The sequence below is a fragment of the Sinocyclocheilus rhinocerous genome, unplaced genomic scaffold, assembly GCF_001515625.1.
Source record: "Sinocyclocheilus rhinocerous isolate Xijiao unplaced genomic scaffold, SAMN03320098_v1.1 scaffold12, whole genome shotgun sequence".
NCBI lineage: Eukaryota > Metazoa > Chordata > Actinopteri > Cypriniformes > Cyprinidae > Sinocyclocheilus > Sinocyclocheilus rhinocerous.
In genome coordinates, this window is record NW_015626394.1 from 1,303,603 (window position 1) to 1,318,102 (window position 14,500).

Consider the following 14,500-nt stretch of genomic DNA (forward strand, 5'->3'; position numbering starts at 1 on the left):
CTTATCGGTGTAAAACAGTCACCCAGCTGCCGATGCTGTGGCAGAAGACATGAGCTGTTTTGGCAGGACTTCCTATAGTTTTGGGCTGGTTGAAATGATGCAAATCAGATTATTTCAGCTGATGAACACTCGCAGAAGGCTACATTTCTGGACATCTGGACACCTGGCACACTTGGCAATTACAATAACTTCTGTTAACATGTTTTACAAATCAAAAAATGAAAATTTTATAAACCAGAGATGAGTAAGAGTAAAAATAGCTCAACAGAGTTATGTCATAATTACAGAAAATGTAGTGTTTTTTTTTTTAATTTTAATAAATTAATTTGAATATATTTTAAAATGTAATGTACTCATGTGCCAACCCTCAGACAACATACAAAACTACCAAATTTTGCTATAAGTTTGATCGCAATATACAGTATAATCATTGCTGTTAATGGTGTTCACTGCCTGTTTGATTACATGACATTAACTAACTGCTTGATCTTTACTGTACATTTCTGCCATATGGACATCAACTTGAGAGAGTCACCACTGATAAGCTATTACTAAATATAATGTAGAAACTTTAATTTTTGTGGAAAACATGATACTTTTTTCATTCTGTAAGGAATAAAAATTGTGAAAAAACAACAACAGTGATAATTTAAAAATTACATATAAATTAATTAAAAATTATTTAATATGTCCTTGCTGAAGAAATGCATACATTTTTTGAAAAAAAAAAAAATTTAACTAACCATGTAGTGTATATAATAAGTGTACATAATAACGTACAATTTATCATCAGTGAAAAAAAAATACAAACAAAAAATACATCTGAACGAACAAAAGTCAAATAAATTATACAAAAAGACAATGATAAAAAATTTTTTAAATCATAATCTCAGTCTATTAATAAGAAAATGCCAATAAAAGTAATCTCTGTATGTTTTTTTTTTTTTTCCTTTAAAGACTGAGGTGGCTACTGTCTGTTTAACAGAAGATAATCTGCTGCCATTGCTGGCTACAAAGCCCTGTGTGACACTGTACCGTGAAACAATTAAAATGAATTTGGGTTGAGGAAGGAGCACATCTTGAGTCCATGTCAGGCCTGCTTATGCTCTGCATGACCCCCTTTTTCAATTATTCTGCTGGTCTCAAACAGAGCCATTTGGGCTTCCAGATTGGCAGAAGAAATGAATGATCAGCGGGATTCGGCTCAAATGAATCCTCGCCCCACGGAGCATGCAGGAAGATTTCTCTCTGTCTCCCAGACTAAAACCGAACATAGGCGGATCATGTTATTTTTTTTCAATAACGTGCAGCTAAGCACGTTAGGTCAACATGAAAACTGCCAAGCTTGCTGTGTGTGGTTTGCATGCAGAATGAGCTCATGGAGTACAAACGCTAACAGGAAACAGAAGTGTCAAATAAGAAGTTTAAACACTCTAACAGAACATTTGGATGATCAGCATCAGTAAGGGTGAGATTTTTCAGTAAAGATCTTCTCTCCGGATTTCATGCCTAGACAGACACCTCCAGCAATTATATTCAAGAAAACTGTGATGCTTGTTATACATATTATAAACAGAAGTTGTTGTCACTATAGCAACAAGGCTGTGTTAGTCTAGTTAGTTCAAGCAAAACACTCAGCATCATACTTGTGTATGACTGTATTTATTCTTTGATTTTAAGTGATTTTATCATTCTATTTCATGACACTGTTGTCCACAGCACAGTACTTTTTTACGTGTTTATTAAATACACAATCATCTAAAATGATTGTATTTACTGAATTTTTATTATTTAAATAATTATCATTTAAATAACTCAGGAACAACCACAGTATGTGAAACCCTGTGTTAAGGCATCACAGACATTCTTTCAATGAGAACATATCCTTGTATGTATCCTTCACAGAGAAGGCAATTCACATTGACAGTTTTGGTGAAAAATAAGCCCAAAATGCTGGACAAACAGATTATAAAACCTTGCATATTCAAAAATCGTAAACCACTTCAATAAATAAAGCACTGTTTTTTTTTGTTGTTGATATTAAATCAGTAAAACAAGTTTAAAGTAATTATGTTGAATTATATGGAATTTACAGCATTTCGATAATTACAGACCCACCTTGAGGTTGTCTGCTAGGATGGTATATCTCCAGATCAAACGGCTGGGCGCTTGTCTTTTGAATGACGGTTACATTGTGGCCTGTCCATTTATTCGCTCTGGCTAAAGTGTTGGTCCTCCAATCTGTCCAGTACACACCTCCTCCAAAGAGAGACACAGCGAACGGGTGTGACAGGTACTCGTGGCCCCTGAGGATCTCAATGACCCCCGTGCCATCATACAGGGCTGAATATATTGCATCTGAGCTGAAGGGAAAAAGAGAAACATGAGGTGTGAACGGCACTCTATGCCCATATCAAAACGATGTTATAATGATGACAACTTCCTGAGGGAAATACTGAAGAGTCAAGCACTGAAAGTACAGCATAAGAATTAATCTATCATAATTTCATTTATTCCTTTTGGTTTAAATGTATTAAGTATTATGGTTGTTTTATAGAATGTTTCGAGTTTTTACATATATACAAAAAAAAATCATCAAAAAAATGTTTTACCTAAAAAAAAAAAGCATTTATGCAAAAACACCTAGACTTAAAGTCAACGTTTCTTGTAAATTGAACCAAAATATAATTATTAATTTGCATTTTTATTTTCCCCTACCGAGCATCTGTCCACACTATTCTCCTTTCCTGATGGTCTAGCGTGAGTCCATTAGGCCAGGCTCCAAACTCCATGTCCTTGTACACAACATGTCTTCCACTTCCACTCATTGACGTTGCCTCAATCCGTGGAAAAGTGGCATCCCAGTCAGTCCAGAATAGCATGCTACATACAGATCCAAATTATTAAAAACTATTCATCTTACCATATAAGCCCATCAGTGTGAACATTTCAAGTCAAAATAATATTCTTCCAAATAAAATACCAACAAACACATCTACAACACACTCTAAAATATTTATTTTACCATCATTTTCACTATTTACTCATGATTGAACTATTAACAGATCTCTGCAGCTGCTTTAAAACAATATGTATTGTGACAAGTGCTATACAAATACACATGGGAAGTATATAGCGCAGGGAGCTGACTCAGAATAAAGTTACCTGCTAGAATAGAATTCATTTTCAATGAGCGATGCCATTGGTCACTGAACTTAGAGTGGGCACAAACCTATGAAACTGTTGCATTTGAGCAATAGAGGAGTGTGTGTATGAGAGCTGTGTGTGCAGGGCTGCATCCTATGCTGCCCTAGAGAACAGTGCCACTTTACATCATAAAAAAAAAACTTTAAACATTTTTATGTAAAATAGTATATTAATCTCAAACTATTATTTTTATATGCATACTGTTCGGTTCACTGGAAACAGTCTGCCAGTGAAGTCAATGTCAAACATGAGTGTTAATTTTTAACTGATGTCACAGTTATCTGGGGTGGCATGAAAACAAAGGGCACATTCTAATGTGGGTATTACGGGGATTATAAAATGCTAAATACTTGCATCAAGCTCATATGCTAATGAAATATGTGATCATGTTCCTGCATCAGGCATCAAAAATAATTAAATTGTCAGCCAAACGTTTGAGGCGCATGGAAGGTAAGCATACAAAAAGGCTTCACATTAATTTTGCTACAAGGATGTAGCCTTCTTTTCAGAAGGCCAATTAATTGGCCAGTGGCGTACAAATTATTAAACCAGGCTTTCAATGAATAAAAGAGTTGCTAATTACAAAGACGCTTATCCTTTCAGAACTACAAAACATTTTCAACACACCTCTCTATGACACAGCTGTATGGGGCATTTCAGAGTAACTACGTAATGAATTTGGTGCTTTTTAATATGTGCCACGCTGCTGAGTGTGAAATCAATCTTTGAATATTTTCCCTAATTATTCTTTTCAGCTTTCAGTTAAATAATTTACAGTGTGCCATCCAACTGAGCTTCAATATGAGCTCTAGTTGGACTGCGGAGATACCATATTTCTCCTCTATGGGTTGCTCATAGGGTTTGGCAAAAATGTTTCAGCTGCATAAAACAGGCAAACATAAGCCACAATTAGGGCTACAACAGCAAATCAATAAAAATCTATAAGAACTGATAATGAAAATAATTTAATTATATATTATTTGTGCCTGTGTGCTGTTGCATGGTAAACTGCCATCAATAGCATGTACTATAATGATAAATACATTTGAGGAAAAAAACAAAAAAACAAAACAAAAAACAAAGCAAGACGTTTTAAGAACTTGCTCTGTCGGGTGCTTTGACAGATGTGAGGATAAAGTTTTTCTTCAGCATTTACATTTTACTGTTACACATTTAAATGTAAATGCTGCAAATTAAAATGTTGCTAAATAGACTGTACTTAGATAATACAGCAAGTTACCGTTAAACTTTGATACAAAAATAGAGAAAATATGTGTATCAGCACCTCATTTTGAATAAAATTTATTTATATAATATTATATAAAAAATTAAGTTACACATTTAAAATTAATTTCATTTTTATAGCCCTCAATTGGCAAGATGTGGAACAAAATGTCTTCATTTGTGGGTCACACTTGGTACCTTTGCGGTCAAAAGTGACCAAAGCCTTGTAATGTAACTTTTTTCCCCTAGGAAAATCAATCTAATCTAATATTTTTGTTCAATATATATATTTTTAAATTATTATTTAGAATTTGGGGAGATTTTATGATACTGTGCAATATTTATAAAATTTTTATGAGCTATCTTTTTCTATTACATTTTTTTTTTGTATTTTTTTTGTATTTCCCATTCATTTCCTACGTCGTCCATTTTTGACAGTGAAGGTACCAAGTATTACTTTATTTTTCAAATATTTAACATATCTGAATCATGTCCATGATTTTTTGTGAGTTCATATAGCTAATGCGACAAAATCACCAAGTGCTGTCTCATTCCGATGAAGCAAAAAAATGTAAAATTTCAAAATGTAAATTTTTTTGGTCAAAAGTGACCGAAGAGGCCCAGAGTGTTAATAAATTATTAAAATTAATGTAAAAAAAAAATCTAAATCTAAGAAATATTTGGCATACTAATCATCAAAACACAACAAACTAGGTTGTATTTTTACAGTATTTTTTTTGTATTTCCCATTCATTTCCTACGTCGTATGGAACTATTTGGCATACTAATCATCAAAACACAACAAACTAGGTTGTATTTTTACATTTTATTTTTATAGCCTCCAATTGGCAACATGTGGAATTAAATGTTCAATAAATCTGTAATTAAGTAATTAAAATAAATGTAATTAATGTAATAAAAATCGAAGAAGTAATTGGCATATTATTTGATTACAAATCATCTATCAAATCCATCAGTTCTGTTGTACCTCAAGGTTCTGTTTTGGGCCCACTCCTCTTTACCATTTATATGCTACCAATTAGACAAATAATCAAGCGCTATGGGTTTAACTTCCACTGTTACGCAGATGACATTCAAATTTATTTTAGCGCACCTTCCACCTCAGTGTTTCCTCCGCCTGCATTAACAAATTGCATCAAGGAACTCAAGCTTTGGCTGGAGGCAAATTACCTTAAATTTAACTCTGATAAAACTGAGGTAATTCTGATTGGCTCTAAAGCTGTTGTATCTAAGCTCTCTGGTCAACTGATGGATCTGGATGGTGATCTGATTATGCCCTCCACTAAAGTTCGCAATCTTGGTGTTCTCATTGATTCCACTCTTTCATTCAATGATCACATTGGTAAAGTAGTAAAGACAGCTTTTTTCCACCTACGTAATATCTCTCATATTCGATCCTCTCTCAGTCAGCAGGATGCTGAAACTGTTACACATGCCCTCGTCACATCTCAACTAGATTACTGTAATTCACTTCTTTATGGCCTGTCAGCTAATAATATCAAATGACTACAATATGTTCAAAACTCTGCAGCTCGCTTGATTACCCACACAAGAAAGAGCGATCACATTGCCCCAATCCTCTAAGACATTCATTGGCTTCCGGTTTCCTTGCTCATAAACTACAAGATACTAATTCTCACTTAAAAAGCTCTCCATAACCTTGGTCCTACATATTTATCTGACTTACTCCTGCCTTATGTTCCTGCCCGCTCCTTACGATCTTCTAGTGAAGGATTGTTAGTCACCTCTAAGTGGTGACTGGTGACTATGGGAGCTACTAGCCATAAGCCTGTTTTTGTTCATTTACAATGTGAATAAGCATTATTTGTGGTCCTCAAATGCTGCTGGGATCATTGTGTGACTTTTCTGAGCTCAGGCTGTCATATTTAAGACTTTCTTTTTCCCAGCATGCCTCCATGAGAAATGTAGAGCTGAGCAAGAGAAGAGCACAGCTGAGAGTAAGAAGACAAAAAAAGAAACAGAACATAACAAATAAACAGCAAGATGCAGCACGTTATTCTTCAGATGAAGCTGGCAAAAGGAGGCTTGCTAATTAAGGTAGTTAAAGGGATAGATAGTTCACATAAAAACGAAAACTACTTCTATAACTATAAAAAAAAAATTGTTTCCAGTAAGTAAAATAAAGCTGAAATAAAATATGCATATTAAATGAAATCATTAAACTCACAGTAAACTTCATGTTGAAAAAAAAATAAATAAATTCAGCTACCTGAAGTTAAAACTACAAAAACAAACTTAAATAATAATTACTTAAAAAACCTAAATAAATTTAAAAATAATTTATAAAAAAAAATACAAATACAAAACATTAAATGACATAAAATGACAAATTTAAACTAAAATTAAAATGAAACCTGAAAATATACAAATAAAAATAAATACTATAATAGTATATCGATAATACTAAAATAACACTGGTTCCGCACCTGTATGACTTTCTCTCTTCTGTGGAACACAAAATAAGGTATTTAGAAAAATGTCTCAGTGTATTTTTTTTCATACAATAAAAGTCAACCATTCTTCTTCTAAAAAAAAAAAATATATATATTGGGCTGAACTATCCCTTTAAGAAGCCTGGTATGGACACCAGAATATCAACAGCAGGCGATCAGCATCCAAACACAACATTTGCTGGTCTTTTCAACAGGGTTTCTGAAAATAACTCTGGAGAAGAAAACACTGGCATTAAAGGAAAGGAAGTTTTCCCTCAGCAGTAAACAAGATTTTTTTTCAGCTATCTATAATCCAGCTGTTTGCAATTATTCTCAGCTGTGGAGGGCTTTATGAAATGCTAACAAAAGGAGAGAGCAATAGCTGCACTGGGGGCCTGTTCCTCTGAGAGAAAGATTTAGATGTGTGCTTAATGCAGCTTCAAAATAGTCTTCAAACAATTCAAGGGTATTCATCAGCTCCTTCAGAGGTTTTCTGCGTCAGTCATATCTGAGACTTTTGAGACTATTCTTTGAGACTATTCTTTTCCTAGCATGCCTCCGTAAGAAATGTAGAGCTGAGCAAGAGAAGAGCACAGCTGAGAGTAAGGCGACAAAAAAGGAAACAGAACACAACAAATAAACAGCAAGATGCAGCACGTTATTCTAGAACTATCATTAGTAATATATGACAAACAAGTCCCCTGAAATATGATTGCTCTGTTATGTACCCAAGATAGTCTCTATGAGGACAAATTATGGCAAAAAAGAAATTAAACTTGTTTTTCACTGTTTGCTTTTGCTGCTGTGAACGTTGCTGAAGGGACTGTGAAAAAGAAAAGCAGAGTAAGCAGGCGATCAGCATCCAAACACAACATTTGCTGGTCTTTTCAACAGGGTTTCTGAAAATAACTCTGGAGAAGAAAACACTGGCATTAAAGGAAAGGAAGTTTTCCCTCAGCAGTAAACAAGATTTTTTTTCAGCTATCTATAATCCAGCTGTTTGCAATTATTCTCAGCTGTGGAGGGCTTTATGAAATGCTAACAAAAAGAGAGCGCAATGGCTGCACTGGGGGCCTTTTCCTCTGAGAGAAAGACTCAGATGTATGCTTAATGCAGCTTCAAAATAGTCTTCAAAACAATTCAAGGGTATTCATCAGCTCCTTCAGAGGTTTTCTGCGTCATTCAAAGAGCCACTGTACGCACAGCGCATTCTGTATTGCCTTACTATTCAGGGGACATGACCTGCATGCTAGGAATGGGGAAACAGAATATCTACTCAAACTAAAGCTTAGGTTAAACAAAGGGCGAGTAGGAATGGGACATCAAATTGGTTGTTCATTACCTCCGGTCTCGGAGAGCTTTCCCCAATAGATCTTATCCTCTACCACGTCGGTCCAGTAAAGCAAACTGCGGTTGAAGTGGAAGTCGAGAGCGATGGTGTTCCGCAGGCCGGGCACGAGTAGGCTGTAGTCACGTTTATGAAGGTCGATTCGTCTGATCTCATGCCGGATAGAGAAGATAACAAAAGCCTCAAAGGGATCTTGGAGAAGAAACAAATTGATTATTAGCACCCCACACCTGTGCATTAGAGTTTACGAGAGCATTGCGCTTTGTGTTGAGGCGTCAGTCATGCACATTTTCCTGTGCACAACCACTAATTAGTCTTTTAGCTGATGTTTTTATCAAAAAGATTTACAGGGACACTTATCTTAGAGAAACCTGAGGATAATGGTAAAAGACACTTGAGTCGTCTTTGAAAAATCCACACACACACAAAAAACAAACAAAAAAAACAAATCAACCCCCATTAATTAGATCAAAATACAGGTTCCATCCAGAACAAAGTCATCCAGGTATATATAAAGTATAAAAAGGCATTATATAATTAAGAATAATATATATTCTTAATATAATTAATTTGGCAGTCCAGCTCTATATTTACTAGGCAACATTATCCCAGAAAAAAAAATTTTTCTATTGGTACTGGATAAAACCTGCTGAGAGCTACAGTATAAATGTGGCTGTCTGCTATAACAAGAACTTACTCTCAAGAGCTATATAACGTCACTAAATCCATAAAATACCACACAGATGCTTGTTATCATATTCTGACTAATGACCCAAATTCAGATTCCCTGAGACAATTTAAAAGCTTTTGGCAGGCATGCTGCTGAAAAGACATTAGCTACTCAATGAGAAGCTCCTGTCTGCGTATCCCACTGTCATTGTATTACTGTTGCTCTTATTGCTGTGTACCGTGGACCGATCCACTGTGGACAAACAGGAATGCACATGAAGTAATTTCACTGAGAATCATAAACTAGTCTAGAAAAATACTTGTACTACTAAGTCAAATATCAGTCTGTTCTTAAAACAACACTACTGTATCATTGCTGCTTATGATATTTTATAGTGCTTTTTTGTCATTCTAGGTCACATACTGTATGAACTGTTGTTGCATGGGAAGATCTACATACTGATTCTTCAAAACTTTCTATGTATGTGTCAAATACATTTGGAACGTATGATGGTGAGTGAAAAATGACAATTTTCATTTTTGTGTGAACTATTCCTTTAAATACCAACTTTCCACTTTTTTTTTTTACTTGGACCACTAAATCATTAAATTATTTTTGTTGCAAGCGCGCACACACACACACACACACACACACAGAGTATACAGTATTTCAAATATAAGTTTGAGGAATTTAAATACCTGTGCTGTGGCAATTCTCTCCATCTGGATCAAGTCTCCAGCCGGGATAACAGGAGCACTTGACAGTGGTCTTATGCTGTTCGCATATCTGACTACATTTCAGGTGAGCAGAGCAGTAGTCCACCGTCTCGCATGTTCGGTTGTCAGAGCCAAGATGGAGTCCGATGGGACATGAACACACCACCCCTTTGCTGGGGATCACTGAACATTGGTGACTGCAGCCCCCATTACCTTGCAAACATTTCTCTGGAAAAGACAAGAACAGCATGAGTGAGGACAAAAACAGAATCAATTTGAAAGGCTGGTGATATGGAGCCATGTTTGCTGGCATATGAGATTCAAGGTGCAAACTGAAACAGAAAAGCCACAGATGAACAAAAGACTGACGGTTTGGATTGAATATTTGCACAAGGCTATAATCTTATCGCTCTTTGCCTCATAAGTTTTTGTGTCTTTCTTGACTTGACCATTATGCCATTACTCTGACCTAATCAACATCACCAGCCAAGTGTGTCACAATAATAAAAAAAAGTGTAAAGAATTACCTTATTCATGAGGCAGATTCAATGAGAAATCACAGGTCTGAATTATGACCGACTTCAGCCATTGCGCAGGCCAAGCAAACTCAAGGTGGAAAATGGCTTTTTCTTAAGTTTAAAATAAATGAAAACAAGGTCTCCGATATATCACGTTTTTTAAGAACGGTTCAGACAAACTCTGGTACTCTTAGTCTCTCATCTCTAATGGATAAGCTCTTTCCTTTCATTGAAGCACCTGGTCCTTTTTACAGGAGAAAAACAAAGGGGAGGGAACTCACAGCTTCCAAGGTCTTTTTGCCTCTACTGATTATGATGATCCCCTCTGCGGTTGCACGAGAGAATTGAATTTTCTTCACGGGGGCCCTGAAGTCTATATGGAGGTGAAGAATAGCTGCTTCCCAAAGGTTACAAATGGTATTGAGCCCTGCTGCGCTGGTCTGAGTCAGTCAGCCACCTCAAGGTCCATTGTCACAATCTATTTGGCAATAAGAGACCCAAGCCAAAAGCAGGTCTAGTCAGACAGATAATATACCTCGTCCTCAGAACATGAGAGGTGGGCTCCCATGGGCGGCTGCTGGCAATACACTGAAAGTCACTGAACTGTTTGTCTAGTTGCATTCTGAGAGAATTATACATTGGTGACTCTCAAGAGATACTTTCCCAAGTGAGGGCTTCAGAGGCAAACAGACATGTTTAGCTCTCATTCAGACGGGCTTAATGTTTTCCGTGTGCCGGTAGCTTACATAGCATGTGCTGGCTTTCCATTACACTCGCTCAAGGACGCAACTCAAAGAGATTCAAGTAGCCCTGAGGGACATGCCGTGTCGACATAAACACGATATCATCAAAATATTTTCACCCATGGAGAGTAACCACAATACATATTGATTTGCTCAAGTGTATAAATCCAAATCTTTATAGCTCAGGTATTTTATTCTCATTGGTTTGTTACCATTTTTTTAATGGTTTGGATTTCTGTGTATTGATAGAACTACTCCGCATGACTACTTCTTATTCAACCAGTCCAGCATTTCTTGCAGAATGGACCAGACTTCACGTAATAGCACAGCAGTTTTCAGTTAGCATTAAACACAAGGTGTACAGTGAATAAGCAAGCATTATGAACCCAGTGCTAAATATGCACTGCGACACTTGCATTAATTAAAGACCAAATGAATTAAAAAAGCAAGTGTTGCGTTAGTTCTGGCAGGTCACGTCAGTTAAGCTCGCATCAGCTGACTCTCAGCTGATCCACACTTCCTATAGGGATACGACCCCTATCACAGCATCCATATATAAGGTCCTTCAGTATTATCAGCAGCTTTCACATTGCTCAATAGCTAATTAAATAGTGAATTCAGCAGGCAAAACCCCATCATCTCACCAGGAATTGTGCAATCAGGAATTTAGCGAGAGGAATTTGTTCCCCTCATGGACTTCACCTTAGATTCATTCAGATTGTGAACTTGAACACATGAATTCGCCGCATTGATCATAAGCTGCCTGATTTGGAATTGACTGAATTAGCACTGCTTCTCGCATCGCTGCATTATTGACATGGACTCCATGAGTTATACTAATGTGACTGGCTCAAGAACAAGTTCAGAAGGGATAAGCACTCACCGCATGAAGAAAGATACCGAGAGATCAAGCATCCACGTCACAGCTGGCTATGCTTCACTCTCCATTCATCTCTGAATGTCTTCACAAGGCTAAGTTCATTTTTAATGCTCTCAGGTTATTGGCAACATGCTTGTTGCTAAGGCTATCCTAAGGCTTATTTAGCTGTTTTCAGTAAAATGCTTGTGCTAGGCTTATGCGATCATATTGGTAATGTGTGTTATTATTTGTTGGTAACATGCTTGTTGCTGCAACATGCTGTGCTTTAACCTGTCAAGTCAAGTTGCCTTTATTCATATATTAGTATACAGCACAGAGTCGGGCAGCTTTGCGATGATAGACAGGAAATAATGATCATGGTGCAAACGGAATAATTTCTGCTGTGGTGCAGCTCCAAAGAGAAAATGGTAAACAGCAGTTGTTCAGTTGAAGTTAGTTCAGCGTTTATTCTGTTCCGAGTATCGGATAAGCTTGTTCTATCTAGTTGTATTAGAAACATGCTTGTTCTTAAAGCTATCCAGTTGTTATTGGGAACATGCATGTTCTTAAAGCTATAGTTATATTGGGAACATGCTTGCTCCAAAGCTATGTAACGACTGGACCGAGCAGACACACAATTATTTGTTATATTTAACTAATAATCTTTAAAACCCACTCTGTGAGCACAAAAGTGCAACTATCACCCTAAGAGGGCTGTTACCCAGGCTACCATCTGATAAGACTGTTTTATTGCTTGAAAGTATGTGGAAAGATGCTATGTGCAATGGAACAGACCCTGTGAAAGACAGACACAGGCCCATAGAACGGACATTTCAACCACATAAATTCATAGACAAACCTTTCTCTGAAATAACATACATATTCCAGGATATTGTGTCTACTATTCACTTGAGACATGTACAATCATGTATCCTATGTAATCATATGATTCTCCTCTTGACCAGCTAATCCAGTTTCATATGCAAAACACCTTGCTAGAGACAAAGGATCGTAAAATTTCCCTCCAAAGGTACCATTCCTCATGGGCTCACTCAAATCCTGAGGGTGTGACACCCTCACACTTTAAAGATCACTGATCACAAGATCAGGGTGGTTCTTTTAGATTCTGAGAAGATGAGGATGCTGAGCTAGAAGTCTTCTAAGGTTTGTGCCAGGCCTTGTCTTTCCATTCACCAAACATCCTCAGATTTCAGCTGGTTCTCTCTCATCAAGACAACAACGGCCAAGATCAACTGGAGCCTCAACAAACTGCATCAGGACACTTTGATTCAAATGGGCAAGACATGCAACTATCAAACTTAGTCTCACTGTTTGATCCATTAAGTATCCCCACCCCTTTTAAAGAAGGGTGTGTTACAACTAAGAAACTGATGGTTTGCTCAAGGCTGTTGATCTGCTGAATCTCAAACAATACTATAACTTCTTGCATTCCTGTACTCTGCTTAATCTCTCTTCCCAGTGCTAAACTGTATGCATGTATGCGTGTGTGTTAGAATAGTTTAAGTGTAGTTAATAAAGACTCGTTTGTATCACACTCAAGGTTGTATGTTGTTTTGCTCATAACTGGAGTCCCTAATCATGCAGATTTTGGCTACATGCTCTAAGTAGTACTGTACAATAAGGACATTAACTCCCGTACCCCGGAAATAAACATTTCTTAGAATTAATAAACAATTAACACTGGGTGTTTGCTGGACAAACAGGTTTGTTGACTGTAATATTAATTCCATTAGCTGCTCCAAATATTTATAATTAATTATAACTGATTAATTATTAATATTTGCCTTTTGAGCTAATTTGCTACAGCTATCTGCTTGTTATTGGAATATGCTTGTTCCTAAGTTTTCTGGTTGTTATTGGAATATGCTTGTTCGAAAGCGATCTGGTTGTTATTGGGAACATGTTGTTGCTTAAGCTTTTCAGGGGTCATCTGGTTAAGGGCAACATGCTTGTTGCTATGGCTTATGTGGGTTTTGGCAACATACTCGTTTGGATCATTGGTTCTGCAATACATTTATGTTGGTTCTGTTCTGTTTACCCAAGGGGGGTTATCACTGCTCTCCTTGCTCTTATCCATGCTAGGCTGCATGGATGCTCAGGGAGTTCTTGCCCAGAACAGAACCATACCGCCAATCCAAACTGTATGCTAATTGTCAATCACCTTTGACGATAGTGGTCCTGACAGAAATCAAAGTTTTGTGGCTTTTAGACCATGTCTGTTAGCTCTGCAGAAAAAAAAGCACCTCTAGCAGACATTAACAGCGATGTACACACATTTTGTGCTGAACTGTGCCACGAGAAGCCATGCTTTACAGCAGTGTTGTTAATGTTAACTAAAACTATTTAAAATAGCTTTAACTTAATTTTAATAAAACAAAATATAAATATTCAATGAAAAATTTATAACTAAAAAAAAATTTAAATAAGAAGTGTTGCCAGGGGAAGGCAAAGGGCTGGCAGGCAGACATGATAGGTGGAGGCTCCGGCAGAGGACGGATATCCGGGAGGAGGCCAGGAGGGCGACGAAGGAGGGAGGAACCAGGGAGGAGACAGGAGGGAACCGGGGCCGCAGGAGCTTAGCAGGACCCAGGCCACAGCCATAACAGCGGCCCACAGTGGAGCCGACGGTGGGAGGAGCCATGGAGGAGGGATGGCTGCCGACTCCAGGGGGCCGACCAACGGCGGTGGAGCAGGTGGAGGAGGAGCCCGAGGCGGAGACG

General features: G+C 37.2%; 1 protein-coding gene across 1 annotated transcript in view; it reads right to left on the reverse strand.

Annotated features, from left to right (window-relative positions):
* The window catches only part of LOC107714450 (low-density lipoprotein receptor-related protein 1B-like), a 309,159-nt gene that overhangs the window by 110,338 nt on the left and 184,321 nt on the right, over window positions 1–14,500 (reverse strand). The window contains exons 22-26 of the mRNA XM_016520289.1: window positions 9,622–9,867; window positions 8,248–8,445; window positions 8,148–8,154; window positions 2,719–2,883; window positions 2,119–2,363 (exon numbers count right to left, since the gene is read on the reverse strand). Of these exons, the coding sequence (XP_016375775.1) occupies window positions 2,119–2,363; window positions 2,719–2,883; window positions 8,148–8,154; window positions 8,248–8,445; window positions 9,622–9,867 (861 nt within the window). The remainder of the gene's footprint in view (window positions 1–2,118; window positions 2,364–2,718; window positions 2,884–8,147; window positions 8,155–8,247; window positions 8,446–9,621; window positions 9,868–14,500) is intronic.